This window comes from Clytia hemisphaerica, unplaced genomic scaffold, assembly GCF_902728285.1.
Source record: "Clytia hemisphaerica strain Z4C2 unplaced genomic scaffold, Clytia hemisphaerica genome assembly, whole genome shotgun sequence".
NCBI lineage: Eukaryota > Metazoa > Cnidaria > Hydrozoa > Leptothecata > Clytiidae > Clytia > Clytia hemisphaerica.
This window is the reverse complement of record NW_027104613.1, coordinates 529,198-554,356: the sequence shown is the minus strand read 5'-3', so window position 1 is coordinate 554,356 and position 25,159 is coordinate 529,198. Positions and strand designations below refer to the sequence as shown.

The 25,159-nt window shown below is 35.3% G+C and overlaps 1 protein-coding gene and 1 long non-coding RNA gene across 2 annotated transcripts; both read left to right on the top strand.

The window, feature by feature from the left end:
• The first annotated feature begins 260 nt into the window (after positions 1-260).
• LOC136824351 (V-type proton ATPase 21 kDa proteolipid subunit c''-like) lies at positions 261-13,567 on the top strand. Its single transcript, XM_067080507.1, has 10 exons — positions 261-466; positions 5,211-5,259; positions 5,823-5,906; positions 6,484-6,561; positions 8,514-8,583; positions 9,012-9,075; positions 9,585-9,663; positions 10,404-10,449; positions 11,866-11,931; positions 12,689-13,567. Exons 3-10 carry the CDS (start codon positions 5,848-5,850, stop codon positions 12,719-12,721), a joined length of 495 nt encoding a protein of 164 aa, XP_066936608.1. The 5' UTR covers positions 261-466; positions 5,211-5,259; positions 5,823-5,847; the 3' UTR covers positions 12,722-13,567.
• Positions 13,568-18,486: 4,919 nt separating this feature from the next.
• Positions 18,487-23,720, top strand: LOC136824328 (uncharacterized). The gene is made up of 3 exons (XR_010849120.1): positions 18,487-18,648; positions 22,110-22,161; positions 23,083-23,720. It is a non-coding gene; the product is annotated as an uncharacterized lncRNA (long non-coding RNA).
• The last annotated feature ends 1,439 nt before the right edge of the window (positions 23,721-25,159 follow it).

Genomic DNA, 25,159 nt, shown 5'->3' with positions numbered 1-25,159 from the left:
AGTCTCTGATTGCCTGTGTGGGTTGTCAGTTGTGTTTTAGTTGCTTTGCTTGTCGTGCTTGCTGTGCTTGCTGTGCAAAATGATTTCACTTTCCATTTCAACTTTGTTCCGAGAAATTAGTTCCCAGTACTAAATTTGGTTGAATTCCGGTTTCTATTGCTGAAAGTTATTGAAAATGCGATTTCTTAAAGGTTTTGCTCTTATATAGAAACCAGCCTAGAACGGGATTTGCTCCGAGAAAATATCATCCCGATAGACACCATTTTGTTTTCACAAGACCAAAAAAGCTAAAAGTTGAAGCTGGGCACTGGAAGCTGGGACAACACTACTGGCAGAAGTCAAGGGTAGAATACATTTTGTTTTAGAGAAGTAGAAAAAGACCTTTGACCCTTTTTAGAAGGATGGGGTATGCTCAACATTATGGTTACGTTTATACGATAGGTGTATTTTTTGTTGGCTGCTGCAGGTATGTTTTTAGATTCTTGTTTTAAAAATCTTTATTAAATCCCATTATTTTATTTTGCCTTGATAGAAAGTAGAGAAAGCCTTCAACTTACTGAATCAAGCTACTAAAATGTATCTGACGCTCTACCTTCAGAGATTTTAAATCAATAATCATTTTTTGGAGTGCTGATTTTAATAATATAAAGTTTTCTGTCTTAATTCCCAGCCAGACGATCTCAATACAACCCACGGCATGGCCCGAACATGTTCGGGCCTCTTGATTAATACTTTTTACGTCCGCGCAGTTTCGGACCATGTTCGGGCCAGATTTTCGAAAACTTGCTACGATCGCGCGTGTAATATAATTTCAGGACCCAATATTTATATTTTAGCAAACAAATTTAAAAATCTTCATCTTTATTCAAATATATATTGTTCAAATATAGAAGTTAATCATCTATTTTCCAATTAAGTTTAAGGAAAATTATTAAAAAGAATGATTTGAATCTTACATAATATGGTCTTCTTTTTATTCTTTATCCCGTTCCCTTTTCTCGTGGTCTTCTCCTATTCGAAGCAGAATTTTTCTGGATCGTTTTTTGTACTGTTATACAACTTTGTGAATCAAACTGGTATTTGGAACTTTGAATTTGTCTAATGAAAATATTTAACAATGGATGATGATAAACCAGGAAAGGTAAATAAAAATACATGGCCCGGACATGGTCCGAACAAAATGTTCAGGCCGATTCAATAATACTTTTTTGTGGCCCGAGCATGGTCCGAACAGGCCCGAACATGTTCGGGCCATGCCGTGGGTCGTATCTCAATCGAACGGAATCGACGATCGAACCAGTCGAACCAAATCGAACGCAATCGACCGATTGTAATTCGATTGTCGAACGCAATCGAATCTCAATCGAACGTCAAAATTCTGGGTAATATTCGATTGGTTCGATTGTTGTTTGACTGGTTCGATCGTCGATTCCGTTCGATTGAGATCGTCTGGCTTTATTCTTGCAGCTTCCCAACATCCAAGCTCTCAAACATCACAAGCCGAATGAAATTACTTTCGATTTCCCGTAGAAATTATGCGATGAACAATCCGGGGGTCAATCGCAATCGAATATCAATGGAATCTGAAAATTGCGGTAATATTCGATTGAGATTCGATTGCGTTCGACAATCGAATTTCAATCGGTCGATTGCGTTCGATTTGGTTCGACTGGTTCGATCGTTGATTTCGTTCGATTGAGATTGTCTGGTAATTCTACCGTGAAGTCAGGTAACTTCCAGACAGTGTCAATCAAACAACAAGTTTGAACGATAATTGCGATCGAATCAATCAAATGTAATCAAACGCGATCAAATAATTGCGATTCAATTGTCAAACGCAATTGAATCTAGGACCCTCCAGGCGCTCCAGAAACTTCCAGGGTTTTCCGAAGCAGCTAAAAAAAACACTATTTTCCTCTCCGGGAAGTTCCGGAGCTCTTCCAGTGCTTCCGAAGCAAGTGATTTTCAACAAGTTCAAAAAATATTTGTCCCCAGAAGATGGACTTTGGTCAAATAAAATACTTATAGTCTTATAGTGATTTTTTTTAAATACGCGCGTGTGCAGTTAGTTTTCACATGATTAGCACAGTGAGCATAAAAAAGTCACGTGACAGCAAATTTTTGAAGAATGGCTGTTTGTTCTGTTAAAGATTCAACAAGGGGGTTATATTATAAGTTGGGCAGTCTAAACTTAAACTTCTATATAAATAAGGATTAGAAACTAGGCTAGTTTTACCTCTTTTATCTTTTCCTTTACAACAATACAATGCTGACAAGTTGACATAACACATGTGTACATGTACATTGACAAGTACCGTGAGTGTCTCTAAATCCGACAGCCCTGCCTAAATCAGATGGGGTCTTTCAAAGATACAAACTAAAATAAAAACAAACTTTTCGCTGTGACGCAATGAAGATACCAAAGTGTCAACTAAACTGAGAGATTGATACACTGAACCAATTGAATCAAATAACAATATTTGCTTCTTATGCAAAACATAATTTTTTATTACAAAGTTTTTAACGTTTTTAACACGAGCAATGGCAAGGATGTGCCAGACTGAATGGATTCAGAATAATAGAGGTAATTATTTTTACAACTCACACTTTTTTGATCACATTAATTGACCTCTTGACATTATAGTCATCTTGTTAGATGTTTTGTTTCGAGAGTTCTTGCAATAGTTTATTGTTCAACTTGGAGAGGGAATGTTTGTACACATAGAATTTTTTTTCATAGCAGTTATTTGGGGGGTCCAATTTAGGCAGGGCTGTCGGATTTAGGACCACTCACGGTAATCCCTGAGAGAAGTTTTTATAGAAATCTGCAACAAAAATGAAGGTGGTCTCTTCTACTGATTGCTTCCCAGCGCTCCTTCGCAGCTATTTATCAAATTTCCACCAATGAGGTTGCAGCATTTCAAACGGCCCTTCTTTTTGGCACCTGTGGCCTTTCAATGCCTTGCACGACGGGTGGCTGTAAAATCCCACCCTTCATATATTTGTTTCAATCCGTGATCCGTGGCTTAGGTTTTTTCTCATCTTTAATTTACTGAAGAAAGCGAGAATTTGATTCGAGAGTTAGATTGTCAACAAAGTGCCGTAAAAAATCATTGAATAAAAGAAGAACTTAAAATCTTAAATATTTTCATTTTGAAGAATAGGTGCAAAAAAGTGAAAGATAGAAAAGTTTCATTTTTCATTGCATTAATCGAAATGGGGGATTTGGAAAATTTTCTATGTTTAGTTTTTTGCACAAACCCCTGTAACTATATGGGCGAGCACCTCGTTGCTAAGATGTTGGCTTGAAATTGAAAATGAAAGTAAAATCGGCCCGTACTCGAAGTCCTGTAATCTTGATATACAAGTTTAAGTCTATACTGTTGGGGCTTTGCAAGGCTAAGCTTTTAGACAATGTCTTTGGTTTTTCTGAAGCACATAAGATAAAGGAAGACCTTCTGAAACTGGGAAATTAGGGGAACAATTCTATTAAAAGTTATTGACAAGGAAAGTTACCTTTTTAGGTGGAAATGATGGTTTTTCTTGCATAACTTTTTATTGCTCGTCTAGTATTCCGGTTATTTGAATTTGGCCGAAAATGGCCGAAATTTGACCTTTAATATAATTTTTTGGTAAAGGCTAAAGGAAATTCTGTTTGGCTATATCTTTTTGCTTTACCAAACAAAAAGATATTAAAAAGTCATTTTGTCTTTTTTGTATCATTTTGATTAGCTGAACGTATATTTCCATTGTTTTGCCTTTTGGAACACGTGTGCATTATATTGGGGAGGTGGGCGCTTTGTAATTCTTCAATCAGCATCGGCTAGGGCAAACTAGCAGTGAAATTTCATTTGTCATGGTCTTTGTTGCAGAAATGTTGGCTTGATTTTGTTAAATTAAATACTGAGTTTATGGACACAAAAATACAAGTGTGTGCCCTCCTGTCTATCTACACATGCTGTTGTATTTGAAGTGGTTCTCTGGCTTCTTCGTACTGGTGTGAGTAGATCTTGTATTTTTCTATCTTTGATCTGCAGTTTTCTGGAGTTTCTGAACCTTTAGGATGTTTCTAAGTTGGACTTAGTCAATTTTAGAGTTCAGTTTGATATTTTGAAATTTGCCAAAGTTGAGTTTCGTGTGGGATACTCACACATGAAAAGTACCTTCGGTTCAGGAGCTCCTAATGCTACCACTAGACCACGATGTCACGGCTCAAATTCGAATTCACAATCTACTTATAGTGTAAATTCTACAGACCTATATATATTGACATACCAGGGTTAGCCCCAACCCTAGGGGTATCCTTGCCAGGGCCTAGAGGGCCCTTTATTTACCTACCAATGCTACTCTCCCAACCCTATTTTGACTCTCGAACTCCAACCCTGACCCTAACCAATATAAACGTACAGATTTCTGCCTCAAAAAATTTACAGTGGGAAATTTGAATTTAGCGCTGTCCTCACTGACTAAAATAAAAGCCAAATTTCGGAACTTGCGTTTTCTCTAAGAAAGTGACCAGTGAAAGAATAACAGAATTTGATTGGCTGTGTTTTCAACCGTCATTCGGATTTGGGAAATTCAAATTCTCTCTCCTAACCATGCTATATATTTCGCCATCAGTATATAAAATAAGAAATCAAAGCATGGATCTCCAGGCTATCTCTGTAACTACAAAATAAATGTCCAAACCAGAAAATTTGAAGTTGAACCTTATATTGGTCTTAAAACAATACCTTGGCGGCTATCTCATTTTAGACAATTTTTCATTTTTCACTATCCTGCTGTTTGATGCAAACCCCTCCTGAAATAGCAAAAATTGCAGTAAAAACAGCCATGTTTATAGAAACACTAAGACACAGACACAAGGTTCTGGCCACAAGTGCTGAATGGGGGCCTGTGATTCTAGAATACATAGTCTGTTCACGATTAGAAATTACATTTTAAGTTTAAGGCAAATAGATAAGGCCTTGAACTTTTAGGATAAATTTAGTGTCTAGTAAAAGAAAAAATGAAGAATCTACCTTATATAAATTGATTCGTAATTTTTTTTATCTGGAATACTTTCGTCACAATTATGAAATACCACAAAAAAAATGAAATAACGCAAATATTTCGATGCTCTTGACCAATCTAAACGCTGGTATTTTTTTGGGTTGACAATAGATAAATATTCTCTGGAATAATTTCTTCTCCATTATATTTCTTTGTAGGTTTGTATTACACACTAACTGGCCAAGGAGGGCGTTTTGATATTGGTTGGTAAGTGAACATACCTATTGTAATATGGAACATAGCACATTTTTGTTTTCCGAACAATATTTTAACCTAACCTCTTACAAGTTGTTGTACGTATCATGGGTAAAGCTTGACATTATACAATAACAAAAATGATTAAGGCAAGCCATTTTTCATGTCTTTTAAGCGGCCGGTTATCAGACGCTACCTCTCTTGAAATTACTAAAATATTGGTAAAAACAGCCTTTTTAGTGGAAAAACACTGGAAAAAGTCCCCTTTTTGGCCACCAAAGAGAAAGTACCTGGAAGGAATGAGTTGTTAGCCATCAAGGGTGCTCTAGATTTTCCAGAATCCTTACATTTCAACTTTGGTTGGAATGTACATTTTTTTTTTTAAATAACCATTATTGCAAAAATTGGTTTGACTGGCCAGGACTGGCCTCCATTAGATTTCCTGCCACGCTATCATACTGACATAGTAAGCGGAATGTTATGTACAACCTTGTTAAGTTTAGTTTAAGTGATTCTCACAAAAAATGCAGGATTTTATTGGATTCATTCTTATTGGATTTCTATACAATTTTTAGGTTTTTAGGTCGTACATCACCTTATATGTGGGCCTCCATTGGGATCGCTCTGGCTATTGCTCTTTCTGTTATTGGAGCTGCTTTGTAAGTCAAGAGTATTTTTTGCCTGGTTTTTAATCATACAGTTTCAAGTTTCTAAACTTCACACACACCAAACATTCACATTGAATACCAGACTTTATTGCATTACGATTCTGTTTCAATGATGATAAAATAATAGAAATGAATATAAGATCTGATAAGATCCAAAATTAACCAAAAAGCATCATTTTGCAGCAGAATAATACCCATGACATGTAAACATATGAATAATGCATCAATCCCACACAAATTTTTGGCTCACTTTATTGCGGTTTCAATTTGCCAATACCGAAAAAAGTGGTTAGTGAAAGCCCTGATATGGATTCAAGTTTTTATTTTTTTGTACAGCCAAACAAATTCAACTCTCTCTAATTCGAACGTCAAAGGGTCAAAGATTTTTCTTTGAATAAGGAAAAGGTTCGAATTACAGAGAATCTTAAGCTGGTTTAGATCGAATTACAGTTTAAAGATTCGACTTATAGAGGCTCGAACTAGAGAGAGTTACTGTAGAACTAAACAAAACTGTAGTGAGTTGTGAAACTTTTTGAGTTGATGACTTCTCGCATAATTATTCTCTCAGTGGAATCTTCATTACTGGTGCAAGCATCGTTGGTGGTGGTGTCAAAGCTCCAAGAATCAAAACCAAAAATCTAGTTAGGTAAGCAATTCACATTTCATTTCGTCGTGTATTGAACTGTGAATTGTTACAAGTCCTTTTTACATTTTTTGGACACAAATAAACCATCTTCAGTCCTCGGGAAAAACCTCCAAAGATTTTAGCTCTTTTTTTCTAAAATCAAGATATGACAAAGCTGAAAGTCTAATTTCTGTTTCTGGTACTAGTGCAAGATGGGTGACAAAGAAAAGTAATGCCGGTGTAAAATTTTCAAAAGATCTTTTCAAGGAGGCCCTCTCATATCTTATGGGGAATTGTTATTTCACTTTTGGGGTTAATATTTTTCGTCAGATCATTGGGATACCGATGGGGTCGGACCCAGCCCCATTTATGGCTAATCTTTTCCTTTATCATTTTGAGTCGAAGTGGATCAAGAGCTTGAAAAAAGAAAATCTTCAAAAAGCCAGACGATTTAGCAACACATTTCGTTTTATAGATGACCTTCTTACCATCAACGATAACAATCTCTTCTTGGAAAATTTTGAGTCAATTTATCCTCCAGAATTAAAATTAAATCTTGAAAGTTCTGGTGATCGAATTACTTTTTTTAGACATTGAATTGAGAAACATCAACGGTCGTCTAGATGTTAGACTTTTTGATAAAAGGGAGGGACAGTTTTTCCTTTGAGATTGTACGTCTTCCTTTTTGCACTAGTAATTTGCCTTCAACCATGTTTTACTCTTGTTTTGGTGCTGAAATCATCCGGATAGCACGGGTTAGTTCATCTTTGGAAAATTTTAGCTTGGCGGGTAGAGTTTTAATGGACCGTGCTTTGAAACAAGGCGGAAGAGTCTTTCGTTTACAAAAGACATTGAAAAAAATATATGGACGCCAGCAGGTATTCCATCCCCTTGCTAGCAATATAACACTATTCTTAGAAAGTCTTCTCTAGTTTTATTTAATTATCATCATCATCTAAAACATTTATCGGATTTGTCGTTTTATTTTAACATTTTTAGTTTGAAAATTGTGAATGTCTCGTTTGAACTTTTTAGAAAGTCTAGTGGTTGGTAGCGCTCCACTTGTTTGCAGGATATGTGAATTAGCAACTCACATTAGTAAAAAAATTTGGTTAAAGAAGTTCACGCGTATTGATATAAATTTGTGTGTTTTTTGTTTGAAGTCCTCATTTCCTTCTTCTTTTCCTTTCGTACGGCCACTCGGATACGGCACGCCGAACCGGGCTCTGGGCCAACTTTTCAAACTCTTCGATTATGCGTCTTTCTTTCTAAATCTTTTCTTTTCTAGATTGTGATTGCAACACTTTCTAACCTTTCGTTAGATGACGGGTGACTCTAGAGTAGCAGGGCAAGCTTACTCATGGCCACACCTGATGCCAGACTTTGGTCTTCATCTATCCGCTTTCTATTTATTTCTCAACTTTCTTTAAATTCACTTACCGGTTTTCTCTCCGCTAAATTTGTAGATTTATATTGATTGTTTGTCTATTGTAAGATTGTTTTTTTTTTTTTTTTTTTTTTTTTTTTTTTTTTTTTTTTGTGGGTTGTTACTTTTTGGTTCTTTGTTTTTATTTTGTTATTGTTGTTGGTTTTAAGGTTTGTCGCTGTTTTGTTTTGTTGGTTCAACTTTTGTCCTTGTTGCGTTAAGTTGGTGAAAATGATTTCTCGCTCTGTTTGAATGTTTTTGATTTTTAGTTTGACACGCGTTTTCTGAATTTTAATTAGCTTTTTCAGATAAAAACTTTTTAAACTTTTTAGTCTTAACTATCCTGACTTATGAAATATTTAAGCCGAAATGTTTTGGGTAATTACGAGGACCAAAGACCAAATAAAAAAAAATATTTAGCCAAAGACCGCTTCTGTTATCAAAATTGGCATGTGAACATTATTTAGCCTAGTAGATGGTTGGCTTTCACAGCACTGCCTCTTGGCAGAAAGTCTGATGTAAATTATCTTATTTTTCTAACTTATAGTATCATTTTCTGTGAAGCTGTAGCCATTTATGGAATTATTATGGCTATTGTCTTGTACTCTACCATTGAAGTAAGTTTTTTCTTATTTTATTCACATGAAAGTACTGATATCTTATATAAAATACTAGATAGAGCTACTCAATATTTCCCTAGCAACGGCAGGACCAGGTGAAGTGAAGTAATCCGTCATCTTTGCTGAAGGTGGGTCACAGTAACTCATCCAAGATAGCGAATTATTTTGCTTCAAATAGGATAGGAAAAGCTCTATCTAGTGTTCTATATAAGATATCTATTGTAAAAGTATATCATCATTTCGTTCGCCTTTCTTAAAAATATTCTTCTTCTTTCTCATTAGAACTCAGACCTTCCAGGTCTTAGCTTTTTCACGCTGCTTTGATAATATTGTGCAATTACAGAGTGTAGAAATTTTGTCTTAAAAGGTCTTGATAAATCTATGATATGATATTCTAAACATGTTTTTGTTCTTTTTTACTTTAGAGATTCGACGAGGTAGCATTATTGAAAGACAACCCCATCAAAATTCAAAAGAACTATTCTGCTGGTATGTTTTCTTCTCTTTTGATTGCTTTTACAGAGTTATCTACGCTTAATAAATGCTCATTTAAATGTTTGATAATATTACGCAGAGTTCAAGATATATTAAATGTTTCAAGATTGACTGATTTTACGTCACTTTCAACCAATCAGCTGTTGGGTTTACGGTATGATGTTGAAGACATTGCAGGGATGCATATCTTGATTTCTTGTTGTTTCTCAAACTCCTCATTGCTAAGAGCCTGAACCTTTCATGTCAAAAAAGTCCCGAAAACCCTGAAAACACTTCTAAACACGTCTAAAACACTTTTTTTTAACCTTTCATGATTTTTTGGGTGTTTTTAGCAAAAAATATTTCCCAAAAACACTTCACCTCTCGAGCAGTCTCGAGGTGGTGTGGTGTGGTGTGGTGTGGTGTTTTCTGCAAACCAGGTAAGCAATGTGTTTAAAGACATGAATAGTTCTAAATTTTATAAACTTTCACTAGAACACGTTATTTTTTCTTCGTCTCTTAAGGTCTAATGATTTTTGGAGCTGGGTTAACTGTCGGCTTTTCCAATTTGTTTTGTGGCTTGTGTGTTGGCCTCGTTGGAAGGTAGGTGGTGGTGATTTTAATTTTAAAGGGTGATGTGCCACTACACGCTTTTTTATATAAGAATAGTGTACTTTGGCTGAGGGTGAGCATTATTCTTATTTTTCTATTCTTTTAAACAATATGCCTATTGTTCTAACTCTGAAATCTCACCCTGATATTCTTATAGAAGTTATTCTTATAAAAAAAAGCGTGTATGAAATTTTTCGCCAAGCCTTGGTAGTTGATGAACTTTTTCTTCAAACTGAAATCTAACTTAAGAACGTTTATGTACGGTATATCCCAAAAAATAAATTTCCCAAAACTCATTATTTAAAGTGGGTTCACTTATATTCTCCATTCTCCTACCTATGATACAGTGTATAATATAAAGTAAAATCCTCAAAACTCACTATCTAAACTGAACTTGAAATAGTTGAAATAACGCTAAAATTCTCTGTTCAATTAATAGGTATCCAATTCCTGAGATGATTGAATAGGCTTTTGAGATTGAAATATTCATATACAAGTCATAAAACTTTGCATGATATTATGAGGATTTTACTTTGTCCGCTTTTTTGGGATACACTGTACTATAGTTCCCTTGCTTATATTGAAAGTATTGCACACCAATTTTCACTTCCATAGTCGAATATGGAAAGCATTGCACACCAATTTTCACCTCCATAGTCGAGTATGGCTAGGCTATCTTGAAGACTGATAGATGGTGCTTTGTTAAACATTCATGTTATTTTCTTTTACAGTGGCGCAGCATTGGCTGATGCTCAAAATGGCTCACTTTTTGTCAAGGTATTTTTTTCTTAGTTTGTGCAGAGTTAGTTAGAATCTGACAGTCTAGTCAAATGCCGAAAACGGAACTTTTTTTTATTTACAAAAACTTTTTGCCTGGATTTGCTGCAACTTTGGGTCATTTCAAATCAATTTTAGTGAAAAAAAGATATCCTTTTTCAAAAAACTAACGACAGTGCCTTAAAATTCTAAGCCATCAAAAATCTTGAAAGGTACGGTTTTATTCGTCTTTGGTACGGTTTTTTGAAAATTAGTGGTGAATAGTGAAATTTGTTTACAAATTACAGATCGCGTGTCGATCTAATATCAAAAAAAGTTCCGAAAATGGAACTTTTAATTTTATGGATCAAAAAGTGAAGTTTTCAGCATTCGACAAGACTGTCTGATGTCTGTCTATTTGTCTGCCTGTTTCTCTTTCCATCTGTTTATGTTTCATTGTGTTTCGAATACTTTGTGGTAATTTGAAGATTAAAAAATGATCAGGGTGGCCATGGCGTTCTAAATTTGGAACGCCATGGGTGTGGGTGAAATCAGACAGACTTGTTTCTTGGGTGAATGCCTGGGATCGTCTTATCTATTTTCAATTTTTTCATATTAGCGACTTGAGAGGAGCTTTTTACTTTGAAGAATAGTTGTAAAATTGAGTGTGGTTAGAATCTTAAAAACCACAATATGAACTAAAATAGTGATATACCTCAAATTGCACAAGGTGTTCCCTCAATCTCGTACATTCCATGTTGAAAATAATTATTATACAAAAAATTTCATTAAAAATGAAAATATTAAATCTTGCACGAGGAAAAAATCAAAATCTTGTGGCATAGAAGGCAGACCTTATATATCCGTGACTATGAAATAGTTCTGACAATTTCAAACCTCGTTATCAAAGTCTTGTTGCTACGATACTTCAACGTCGTCGTTAATGTTTGCAAGCGTTTGCGGTTTCGTCTCAAAATTGAAAACAGTCTTTTGGGAAAACATGACATGTGTTAATATCGTTTGAAGTAATTATTTCGAGTTTTAATGAGGCCCATTTTAATTTTAAACGAGGCCTGTAATGCTGTTAATTTATCTCGAGCGATGTGTACTCGGCCCCTGTAAACTTACTCTGCACCAGTTCATCGCTTCGTAGTACACTCTGTGCGCATTGTCTGTTTGATAAAAAAATTCCCGTACGGAGACCTTTGCGATGAAGTATGATTTATAAATAACACGCTTCTCTCATCGCCTCCCCTCTCTCACCAACACTCCATCGCAGTAGTCGGTTTAAAAAATCTCAAATGAGAAAAGACAATGACACCAGATCCTCTACGGTAATGAATTTTGAAATTAGCCGTTTATACTGTACTGGGTCTGTGTACAGATAACTGTAAACTCGACAGTTATATTATAATCTTTTCGTTTCTCCCTTTCTAGGTTCTAGTCGTGGAGATCTTCGGGAGTGCTATCGGTCTTTTCGGAGTCATCGTCGGTATCTTACAGGTAGGTTAATACCATCGTTTTGCGTAAAGATTCCACTGACTTCAATAGGACTTTTCCGCTATTTTTCCCGGGATAACCGGCATGAGATTGGAAGAGGTTTTCTCTTCTAAAGGTACGGAAAATCTTGTGTTAATACACTGGTTGCAAAATTATATCAATGCAGTCAAAACATGTGATTACTCGAAAAAGTTCACTTGATTTTATTCCCATGTTACTTGCTTTACAATTTACAGCTGATAACTTTATTAGTGTCAAAAAATTCGAACCAATCAGAAGTAAATGTCATGCAACAAGCACGTAAAAATTTCGTAAAAATTTCACATAAAAAGCGTTATTTGCTTTCAGACTTTAATTTTTAACTACCCGAAGTCCTGGTTTTCGCTAGGAAAGTGGTAGTGGAATCTCAGTGCGGGAAATGGAGTCTTCTACAGTACTCTCTGTCACGTATTTACATTTAATGCAATCAATCACCCCAGAGATCTGTGCTCAAGTACTTAAAGTTAACCTTTCCTCGATTCTTTCTTTGCAATGTATTTCAATTTGAATTATCTTAGAAAACGTGGCTTTTTCTTTGAATATTATTATATTAACAGATATTAACGGATACAAATTGCAGTATCGAGTATGATAAATTTTTAAGGCTCTTCTACGGCGTTGAGTAAAACCAAATATCTCTTTAGATCGTAGAAGGGAATAATCTAATTAAGTTAAAATCCTCAAACTATCTATTCATCTTTTTTACACGATTTTTTTCCAGGCAACAAACGCCAAGATGGGTATGAAAGTCTAAACGATCGATCGTAAAATGAGTTCAAAATCCCAACGAAGAAATCATGAACACAAACTAAACGAAAAGGAAAGAGAATTTTTTAAATAATTATTATTATTTTTTTACTTTTAAATTATAAGCATTTTTGGCCTCTTTTGCATATTTCTGTTTCTGTTACAATTTTAAATCGAATGAAAATCTGGTCTAATGGAATGTGCAGAGAACCGAATGTTTAAAGGGGTTGCATACACGACACAAAACATTGTAAGACAAAATATTGGCGAGTACCGTCCCCAAATACCTGTTCACCAATATAATTGCGTACTTTAAGGGAACAAATTTTTGCGGGGCAAATTTTCGCGGAATTTAATTTCGCGGTTTTTTGATGAATTCGCGAAATTAAATTCCACGAAACAAGAATATTCTCAGAATTAAAGAAAATTGCCTGTTAAATTATTGTATACAAAAAATTCTCTCAACCGCGAAAATTTCTTCCCTTCAGCTAGTCTAAGTATCCCTTATCAAACTATGAACTATCTCAAGTCGACAATGTTCTTTTCTTTTGACGTTCTGCAGCATATAGGTAGTATGTACAGGTTTTAGAAAACATTTGCTTCTTTCTTGCATGACAAGAGTTTAAGTAGTCTGAAGATTTGTCAAATTTATCATAAGTTTTAAAGAAGCTTTTTTCCGCTGTAAGACGAATTATTATGATTATAAAATTTTTGAATGAAAAATAGTGGAAGTTAAAATCCAGGTAACAGTAGATATTTTTTAGCAAACTTCAACTTTAAAAAATTTTTACAATAGTTTACTTCATGAATACACGCCCTAAAATATAATTTAATGTTATTTTCAAATTGGAAATATTTGTGTTCTCAATTTTTCTTTCCTGTAGGAGTATTACGAAATGTGATATTCTAGGCTCTCCAGCATTAGAATTTCGTTTGCAAAGAAGTACAAAAATTACTTTTTTTAAATTTACTCTATTTACTTCGATAACGGCGCTAGAATGGACTCTTCCAGAAAATGTTCGTACAATGGGGGTAGTGAAAATTTTACAAAATTTACCATGTTTGGGAGATTTGACCTGCTGTCCAAGTGGTAAAAAGTCAAAATGCTGGGGGTAAATTTCCAAAAAATGTTATATCCTCCACCCCCCATATTCAATTTTTTCTAGAAGAGCCCAATCAATGCATACAAAGGTTGAAAGAAAGCGTTTGTCTCGTCTACTGTGATACTTGTTATCTTATCACAAATTTAATCCAATTTATCTGAAATGGAAATCTCTATGTGTCAAGCTGTAACGAGTTTATAACATTTTTGGAATTTCTCTTTCCTTATTTTTTTCTTATTGTCGAGGCTCTTGTCGATTCCTTGGTTTTGGTTTTTGTAACTTGCACGTGGCTTTATTTGTAAGATAAGAAAGAAGAGAGTCGTTACCGAACCCCGTGTTAATGTTACATAGCCGACGATGATAAAGTTTATAAAGTCGCGGGTGTAAACTCAATGAAGGAGAAGTCCGAAGGGCTCGAATCCAATCTCTTGGGTAGGATTTGAAGCCTACCAAGTCCTACCACAGTTGCGCGGCCTAGCGCGGTCCACCTGGTTTTTACACAAATGACAGATTGAAACTAAAATTTACATCTAAATTTCGAAAAAGATAAATACGGCGCATATTTTCAGGCTTCACTTTTTCTTGCCTAAGAAATTTTAAAGATTCCATTCTAGCCCTTCGGGCTTATAATTCATTGTGTAAACTCGATTTTCACCGGGAACATTGGTGAGTCTGGTTTTATCAAAGTGACTTTTGACCGGGCTTAACGCTTTATCCAACTAGGGTTTAAAATAATAAGGTCATTTGTGTCATATTCCCCGGGTTATCCACTAGGATGGATCTCACCAGGTCCATCAAAACAGGTCCATAAACTTTGAACTATGAAAGCCTTGATTATTAAATTTTCATGGTCGCGCAGTGTTGTCAAGCACTTCTTTTAATAATCATTCATTTTTGGACCTACCTCCGGGTACCCCGGTGGAGGTCCTTTAAATTAACCCATGTCCGTTCGGTCCGTCCGTCCGTCCGTCCGTTCGTCTGTTGCCAGCTTTTCTCAGGATTGGCTCATTAGTTTTTTCTGATTTTTGGCATAAAGATGCGACGGAGCCTGATTTTCGAAAAAAAAATTTTCCGGCCGAAAATACCGGAAATATGCCGGAAAAACTGTTTTTTTGGCATTTTCTCGAGATTTTATCATTAGTTTTTTCTGATTTTTTGCTCAAAGATGCGTATTAACAATGCCCAAAACATGGCCGAGTCCAATTGTTGAGAAAAAAAATTTTCCGGTCGAAAATGCCGGAAACATGCCGGAAATCGCCGTTTTTCTGGATTTTCATTGGATTTTTTTCTTATAATTGGTTGTTTTTTCATTCAAAAACATTATTAATAGCAATGCCCACCATCAAGCATGTTTCAATTTTCAAAAAAATTGATTTTTGAAGCCGGAACTATTCAAAAATCGCCGGAATAACCTATTTTCGCCGGAAAGACAGTACAGTGAAACCTCTAATTAACGGACACTCTAAAAGGCGGACACCTCTGATTAGCGGACAATTTCATTTTCCCCGGCCGTTTCCTAGTCAAATCCTCATAAAAAAGTTTCTAAAAGGCGGACACTCAATTAGCGGACCCTCTGATTAGCGGACAAATCTTTTCGCACGAATGGCCAAAACCCCTATTTTAGCTCTCCAATTAGCGGACATTGAATATCAAACGGGTCACAGACGTCCAAAATCGAAAAAAAAATTGATAGATATTTTTATTTCAAGCACTTATTACTCTTATTATTCAAATTATTTCTACAAATTTCCGGTTTTCCCTTGACCCATTCAACGAATTGTATTTTCAATTTTGGTGTTATATTTCTAGATTTTCTTTTATTTGCTAAAAACTAAATTGTTGCGTTTTAATAACCTTTCTCTTGTTCTTCTATAGCCTAGTGTCTGCAGATAAGTACTTTAGACCCCAATTTTAAGTATTTTCGATACCCTGGGGTGGCCTAATTTCAAAATTGGAGCTCCGAGATCAAAAGTTTCTAAAAGACGGACACTTCTAATTAGCGGACACTAACCCCTTTCCCCGATGGTGTCCGCTAATTAGAGGTGTCACTGTATTTCTTGAATTTCTCGAGCTGTACTTTATATTTTTTTATGAAATTTTGCACACTGATGCAAGATGACAATACCCAAAATGTGACGGAGCCCGATTTTCGAAAAACATTTTTTTTCTGCTGAAAATGCCGGAAAAACCAGTTTTTTGACATTTTCTCGAATTTTCATCCTTAGTTTTTTCTGATTTTTTGCAGAAAGATGCGTATTCGCAATACTCAAAACATGACCGAGTTTGTCTTTTGCGAAAAATTCTTTTCCGGCTGAAAATGCCTGAAATATGCCGGTAATCGCCGTTTTTGCAGATTTTCATTTGGCTTTTTCCTTATTTCTTTGTTTTTTCACACAAAAACATTATTGATAACAAATCCCATCATTAAGCATGGTTCAATTGTCAATAAAACTGATTTTTGCAACCGGAACTTTCTATTTCTATTTTCCCTAGTCCCCTTCCCTCTTCCCCCATCAACAATAAATGATAAGATTTAATGTGTTATGCATTTTTGCAAAACGCTATATCGTCTGACTGATTGTTTTTATTTTTCTCCTTATTGCCTTATTATCTAGCTTTCATCATCAGGTAGGTCCATTCAGCATGTTGCTTGTTTAATGTGTATCATATCCTGTTCAGACTAGTAAACCACGTCGTTGTATTTCGCTGCAACCTACGCTTGCAATGGGTTTACGTAGCTCGCTGAATACAACTTCGCTATCCAAACCACTCTCCCGCGGCGATTTTTATTTGTAAGGACTCTTTATAAGCACTATTCCCGCGTTCCTGTGTCCAAGGAAAAGGCAGACGCTTGCTAGTCTATATCCTGTTTGACGCATCACGCATTCAGCCTCGTTTTGAATTCTTCTAATATTCAGTTCAAAATATACGTTTGTAAGTATGATTTTCTGTGACATTCTTACATAGATTCCGAATAAACATATCCCCCCCGGTTATTAATTTTGGACAATTTTTCGGACGACTCCGTTCTTATTGGGACCCCTACCCTTTTTTTTTATTTTTGAAAATATTTCGGCTACTAAGACTAAGAGTTGAATGACTTTAAATAGCCAAATTTTTGCTTATAATTATCTTATTTTGGAGTTTTGTATTTTAGAATTGCAATTTTGAACCCCCTCCCCTTTATCTATATTTTGGAAAAAACCCACTACTATTCGGGACCTTAGAGAACATTGATATATTAGCGAATAAAGGTGATATTTTGCAATACACCTTTTCGACCTTAGCCGCCAATTGCCGTGCGAAAAAAAGACTGGGACGGTTTAAAAAATGCCCGCACGGAAATTGACGGCTACGGTCGAAAAGGTGTATTGCTCCACAGCTAAAAGAGTCTTTGTTCATAAAAACTTTTTTTCGTAGCAATAAAATACATGATGTGATTCATCCTCAAACAGGAAAACATGAAAATATTTTCATCAAGAAACGTGGGGTTTAACGTTAGTATGACACACAACGTTGTTTCAACGTTCATCTAACGTTATATGGACGTTGTGAACGTTAGATAAACGTTGAAACAACGTTGTGTGCCGGCTGGGTAGTATGACGCAGCGAACTTTATTAAAAAGCCCCTGTTGTGTCCAGTATCACGTCACGATGAGTCTTGTGGGTGGGCTGTTGAATAAAAGAACTGTTGCGTTTGCGCAGTAGAAGCAACCCAGCTGACACACAACGTTATTTCAACGTTCATATAACGTTATATGGACGTTCGGAACATTAGATAAACGTTGAAAGAACTGTTGCGTTTGCGCAGTAGAAGTAAAATTGCGACAATGTTTGCGCGCGCTAGTGTCTGACAACAAAGCTTTCAGTTATAGGAAATGATGATATAAATTTTGATTGAGGAGCCTTTTTACTTAAATTCCTCCTTATCGCTGCGTTCTATAATTTGAAAGAAGGGGACAAAAAAATATTCTTTGTTGATTAGTTAAATGCAAGAAGTATCGAAAAATCAAGAATGAAGAAAATTTTTTCTAGTTAAAAGCATTATGAAATTATTTCTACCATTCAAATCTACCATTCAAATTCCGTCAAATTCAAGCTCAGCTCAAGCACCCCTGGAACAGTCAAAAGAAAAAAATTGTTTTTTGTCAGAGGTGCTTTGCAGTATAAAGCACCGAGAGTTCTTATCAACCACAGGCGGAGCATGATCATTACAAAAAGTGCTGAATAAAGATTTGAGTTAGATAAGTGCTTATAAATATTTATGGTTTTACTATCGTACGAAGTACTTGACCACTTTGTTTCAAAACTGAGATGCGAACTTTGATAGAACACAAAGTTTGCCGTGGGTTTTAACTTAGTTTTAACGCCAAAGATCTTTACGGAATTTTGGATGAGCTTAACCATTTTTTTTAGCATTTTAGATTTTCCTAAGCAAATCCGGGTTTTAGAGACGGTTTAAATGTTTTTAACCATTGTTCTTAACATTTTGGCCATCGAAGTCCCTAACATATTTGTGTTTATAAAAAACGTGCAAAGCTCTGTAATACTAATGTTACAAAATGTTTACCATAAGTTTTTATATCAATGTTCCGTGTCTGTTCAAAAACCTAAAATTTTTTTTTTTGTTCATCATTTCAATATTTTTTATAATAAAACCGTTCTGTTGTCTCACAGCATTTCTGTGGCATTTTATTACATCTTATTTGAGACGATTTTTTTATCAATTTCAATTTTTATTTGTCATACGTGGAGGTTTTGGTGAAAGACGTTCAGTTGAAAGTTGTCAAAAGTCAATCCTTTTTAAAAAGACAACCGCCTAGCTTGGAAGGTAAGACTTATTTTTTCTATCAATCTAACATTTTGACCGGTGCTGATAAAAGCTGATTGCACACTTATCTTACCGTCAATGACCAATTCCCTAGAATGACCGACTAAATAGGTCATGATGAAATTTCTTGTCTTCCTGGAATTTCTGTCGGGTAAGACATTCAAACAAACCTTATTCTAACTTAATCTGTCGTGTAACGACTCCCCTATCTATTCATACCGCATGTAAGCTATAAAGCCCTGATCTAGGAAATGTAAAAATCAATACATAAGGCGAATGATAAAAAATGTTTTGTTTCCGGAATGCGGGTGAAGGAAAAAAGTTATCATGCGGCCGGCCGGAAAATATTTTTTTTGTTGCTATTTTTGATAATTTATGGCTCATTGAAATAGAGTTTAAGAATAATTTTTATGTATAAACACAGCATAAATTATGCCCTAAATTACAACAAGTACGGACTACTAACGAACGAAAATTTGCGGCCGGGTCAGAAAAAAAAATTTTTTCACCCGGCCGGTTTCAGGAAACAAGAATTTTTTTTTGTTTCGCCTAATCATCACAACTTTTGTAAGTTTTGTGTAACTATTGAAAATGTAGAACCATGATAAGAGAACCATGTCAGACATGATATGAAACTCCCTTAAACGAGTTATCACTACACCAGGGGGGGGGGGGTACCGAGCAGTGTACTGACCCATAGCTGGTGGGGTGGTGTACTTTTTAGGTTAAATTGAGTTAGTACAATGTACTAAAAGGGTGGTCCTCTTAGTAAACAACAATGAAAAAGTTAGTACATTAATTGTATTAAAAATGGTGGTGTTCTGAATTGATACACACTGAGAAGTTTGTACATTGTGCTAATTTCAGTGGTAAAAACACACAAACCCAGCGAATTCCCATGTATATTTTTCCTTATTTCTGGAGAAAAGTTAGTACAGTGTGCTGAAAGTACTACAATGCATTGGGCGAAATAAGAGATTTCCAATCCTGGAAATATCTTGAAAATATGATATTTCCATATATACTTTTGTAAATATGGAAATATGTCTTTTCTATATTTCCAAAGTTGTGGAAATATCATATTTCAAGATATTTTCAATTCTGAAATTCATTAAAACATCATATTTTCATGATATTTCCAGGTGGTCTCAAAGCCCTGACCATGGAAGAAAGTTAGTATACAGTGTACTAAAAAGGGTGGTGGTCTTTTTTTTTGGAAATAAATCCAAAAATCAAGTAAGTATCCCTCGGGTGCCCCCCTGACAACACTTATAGAAACTCCTGATTACGAACAACTCTCAGCGCGGCTCGTTTTGACGCTTCCAATCAGACAAACAACAAACCCAGCTGGCACACAGCGTTGTTTCAACGTTTATCTAACGTTCACAACGTCCGTAGAACGTTGAACGTTGAACCAAACAACTAAGCAAATGATATACATATCCTTAAAAACTATACTTAAAATCTTGACTATATGTACCGTGAATTTGCTCGACTTTCCAATCTATTTTCTGAACACCACTGATTGGTTCAACGCTAGACCAATTAGAGAAAGAGAAAGAACATTTCCTTAGACCAATCAAATATCGTAGGTTGGTCTGATGTCGACATCTCTCATATGATTCCGACCCTTCTTTAACTCTTAGACCACGAGGGACGCGTATATGCGTCAAAAACAAGCTAAAATACTTAGTCATAGACTTGAGGCTATAGCTCCTGACCACTTGATTTAAAGATGCATAAACCAAATGTTTTAAGAAAGAATATAAAAATAGCTTTCTAATGGTAACAAGGATATTCTCTAAATCAAAAGTTACAATCTTTTATGGCACTTTAAAGTTTTGAGTTTCAAAAAATAAATTTAGGAAAAATTTCAACATTTTCGAAAAAACACCGCACACAAAGGGTTAATAGGAATCGCAACTAAACGGTCAGAGTGGAAAACATCTTTATTTTCAATTAGTGACTCCGACCTTCCTTTTAATCCTATCTTGAAGGGTGACGGAATTACATGATGGATGTCAACATGTCATTAGACCAATCAACAAGTCTTAACACGTATGAATTCAGAGGATCCTACCAGTCAAATAGCCTTGGAATTCAAGCTCAAAATTTAAGAGAATTAAAAAATTAAAACTCAGATTACAAAATTCTAAAATTTCAGATCAGCAACAAAAGCATTAATAAACTAGACCCTGTACAAAGTTTATCGCTTAGATTACTAGACTACCAATTAGACTAGGAGCGTTTGGCGAAGTCGCCATTTTGAGAGAAAATGTTAAAAAATCCAAATAACTACTTGGAGTTGGAAGATACAATCAAACATGAGAAACAAACATCAGATTTGCAATCCCTTATTCTCAAACAAAAACATTGCTTTATACTGTTTTTACCTTCCAAAAACAACTAAAATCTGGCAGACTGTTTCGCCTAAGCAAAAGCATATTACCATATACTACCGGACCACTTAATCACGCCATCCAGTCTATAAAAAAAGCTTTAAGTGGACCCCGGGCTAGAATAACAATCAGATTGATTAAAGATTTTTCAGCAGAATCTTGGAAAGTTCTTTTCCCTTTTTTGATTGGGGAACAAAATTTGGTGATTTTTGAGCCAATGAATATGAACAATCTTTTCAAAGCGTACAAAAGCATGACGATTTCACAAAGAAGCTTTTGCCTTTGGTAAACAGTATGTACTAGTAATTGGTAGGAAAAATTCAGTGAAAATTAGATCGTTCTCCGTCATACCATAGTTCCCTGAACACAGAAATATGTAACTGAATTTACCATCAGTGATGATGGTTAGATTCACATTACATTAACCTGATAACAGCTGTCGCGGAAGATTCTACAACAAGAATCTTGTTGTGCGCCGGAAAGTCAAAAACAGATACGGCGCCCCATTCATAAACACAATCACGCAACTTTGTTGTCGTTCCAAGTCCTTTTAGACGAACGCGGTCCTTACGATTTCGAGATAGCATATTCGTCAGATTGTTATATTTCCACACATCCTTTTAGAGCTTCAACGTGGTGTGCAGAAAACATTCACAATCTGATCTCAGGTTACTTTACATGATGCCCGGTTTTGTATCGAGCTGTCTAGGAGTCATCTTGTTATTATCTTTTTACGCTGTAGTTTATACTGCCTGCCAGATGCGAGACACTTACATACAGTTTTTCGGATCAAGTTAGCGTGAATCACTAAAAAACAAGGCCAACAAATCTCCAGGAACTGGGGCGATTCAATAATTCTGACTCCCTTAAAGAACTACAATTAGCGCTCTCTAATTCGACGTTCTACTATTCGATAGGCTCCAATTATTCAATAAAATTGAAAGTCCCCGTCAACAAGAAACTCTCATAAGCGACGCTCCCTTATTCGATGAAAATCCAATTCCCTTTGAAGATCGAATTAGAGAGAATCAATTTTAATATCAGGTTCTTTTTCTTTTTCAGATGATGAAGGTGTACCTGTTACTCGCATTGTTATTGGCAGCATCAATTTACGGTCAGTAGTTTTTTTTGTGAAGAGGGTAATTCTTCCCTGTCTCATTTAGAAAATGAGAACGAAATGTTTAGCAACCCAGCTGGCACACAACGTTGTTTCAACGTTTATCTAACATTATATGGACGTTGCAAATGTTAGAAAAACGTTGAAACAACGTTGTGGATGGATCGAAGGAGCCAAATACTGATTGCGGAGAATCGCCTGTTTAAATTTATGGGAATTTCGAATTCTATTGTTTACGGGGGATGTAAGATATTAGGTAGACTATGCTGGGACTATACTAAAGTCTAAGACAAATCACTATCTAAGAAATAAGCCCAAAGCCGAAGAAGATTCGCAAAATTCGAAGATACCACCATAACGCCATACCACCATATTTTCCCGCCTTTACATGACTGTAATGGACGATAGCATAGTCTAGATGCCAGGCTATTTTCTCACTTGGAGTGGTTTTTTAAATAGACTTTCCCCAGACCCCAGTTAAAGATGAGGGTTGAGGTCCTAATTTATGGTAGCTTAGAGATATTCATGACTTAACACACAGCATGGAGCAGTACCGATTCTCGCATCCTTTCTTTTATTGAAAAGCACTGATATTTGCAAATGGTAGGAGATACGCGTTTTTTTACAAAACATCCAAAAATTTTGAAACCTTCGGATGTTCTTAACTTTTTGAGATTTTTTAAGCCTAAAATTGTTCTTAGCATGTTCTTATTTTCACCATTTTGTGAGTATTATTGTCCATTTTCTTAAGAAATTGGCCGTTTTAGAGCCCACAAAGCCTTAAAATATTCTTAACTTGTTCTAAACATTTTGGCCATCGAAGCCTTATGTTCTTATATAGTTTGTTCTTATAAAAAACGTGTATAAGTTTAATTATGTTCTTTTAACAAATAATTTTATTCCATCTCCTCCTTTTAGAATGTGCACCAGCAGCCAGCACTGCCCGCCCACCACTTCGAATTCCAGTTCTCGTCGAAGAATCAGAAGCTGACTCATTCCCATTCCACCACGACCGCGTCCGAAGAGAAACGTCAAAGAAGAAGAAGCCCAAAGTTCAAATCATCAGACTAAGCGATCTAAGCAAACACAACAACAGGAAAAATACAGGAAAATAAAGAACACAAAATGACGTCATAATTTATTACAACATCAAATCTTCCTGCCATAGAATTATCTTAAAGTACAGTTGATGCTCTCTTATTCGACGTTCTACTACTCGATACGCTTCCTTATTCGATAAAATTTAAAGCCCAAGTCATCAAGATTTCTCATAAACAACGCTCTATTATTCGATAACCTCCCATATTCGATGAAAATCCAATTCCCCTTGAAGATCGAATTAGAGAGCATTAACTGTATTCCATTTTATCTTTTGGTTTTGCACTCTGTTAATTTCTGGAATAAAATAATTCTCACATCTGGCTCACTGACTTTATCAGCACGTAATATTTTTAAAGATCAACATCTTAAATAGTTTAACATTTTCATTTTGAATTTTCATTTAACCTTCGTCTTGTCTATGATTTATTTAATAAATTTTAATTTCATTACCGTTATTTTCTAATAGTTTTAGCTGTGTTATAACTAACCCCTCGGGCTTTTTAGTATTCCCTCTCTTTCAAGATCATTTTTCTGTACCTGGGGTTTATAGGCAATGGTTAGGTGCATCTTGATTTTTTAAAGATTGGGTACAAAATTGTGGCGGAGATTTAATTTGAGTGATGACAATTTTGACGGAAATACGGAAAAATAAATTTGATAGGAATTTGATTTGGTGGTAGAGAAAAATTTTCGAATAAAATTGTTATTAAATAAACAAAAATACCTGTAATAGCTCGAATTTGGAAAAAAACATTGAATAGATAAATTTGTGGTGGAAATTTCATTTAGTGGAGGGCACAAAAAATAAATGTTGGAGAAAAATTAATTTGAAATCCTCCAAAATTTCTTCCTTTATTCCTTCAGTACTATAGGACGCTAAATAGATCATGTTTTGTTTTGTTGGTTCAGTGTGCCATTCTTTTGGAATTAAATTAAATTCTTGATCAAAATTATCGGCATCCGAAAGAATTGTTCATAAATAAAACAAATTTAACGGGTACAATCAAATTCAGAATACTTGAGAAAAAAGGGAAATTCCCACGAAATCTTACAACCACAAACGATTTGGAAGCGCTCTAGATTAGGTTGGAAGGGAAGAGTTAACTCTGAGCTTTAACCCTATTCGTACTAGGGGGGGGGGCTCTTTCTGTTCGGAGGTCAAACTATTGCTAATAGCTCCTGAAATAATAGAGCTTTTGCCGTGAAATTTTCTGTAAATTCCTAACTTTTATTTAGCTTCAAAATAAAAAAAAATTTGACACCTAAATATTTTCACACTTTGAGCATGATGACATTTCTGACAGTAAGGTGTCACAAAAATTTACACTTTTCCAATACAAATTTATTTTCATTGTCAAATATATCGTTTAAACCGTAATTCATTGAATATTTAGGATAAAATAAGCATTTTAAACTCAGGCAACTTTTTTCTAAAGCCTTTGTTAGAATACAATAGCTATTTATAAGAACAAAGGAAATTTTCGGTTTTTGCTCACTTTGGGCATGATGAGTGACGTCATCAAAAAAAATTTTTGTCAAAAGTTACCTTACGTCACAAAGATCTTGTGTGCCAAATTTCATCCAAAAAGACCCACTAGATCAAAAGTTAAGGGGTGGTACAGGAAAAGCCCCCCCCCCCTAGTTCTGAACCGCCCCTAAAAGCCTAGGTTGAATAGGGTAACGCTAGACTTAAGACTTACGACCTTATGGTTTGAGGATCCAAAAGTTCAAAATTGTTCCAATTAGGCTCAAAATATAGCTTGGAAGTCTATAAACTCCTCCCAAATTGAAATATTCGAATAAATTTATCAATCAGCCCAAAAGCTCGAACTCTAAATTGCTAAAAACGAGGAATTAACCAAAATTCTCAATATATTTTGACCGAGATTGAAGT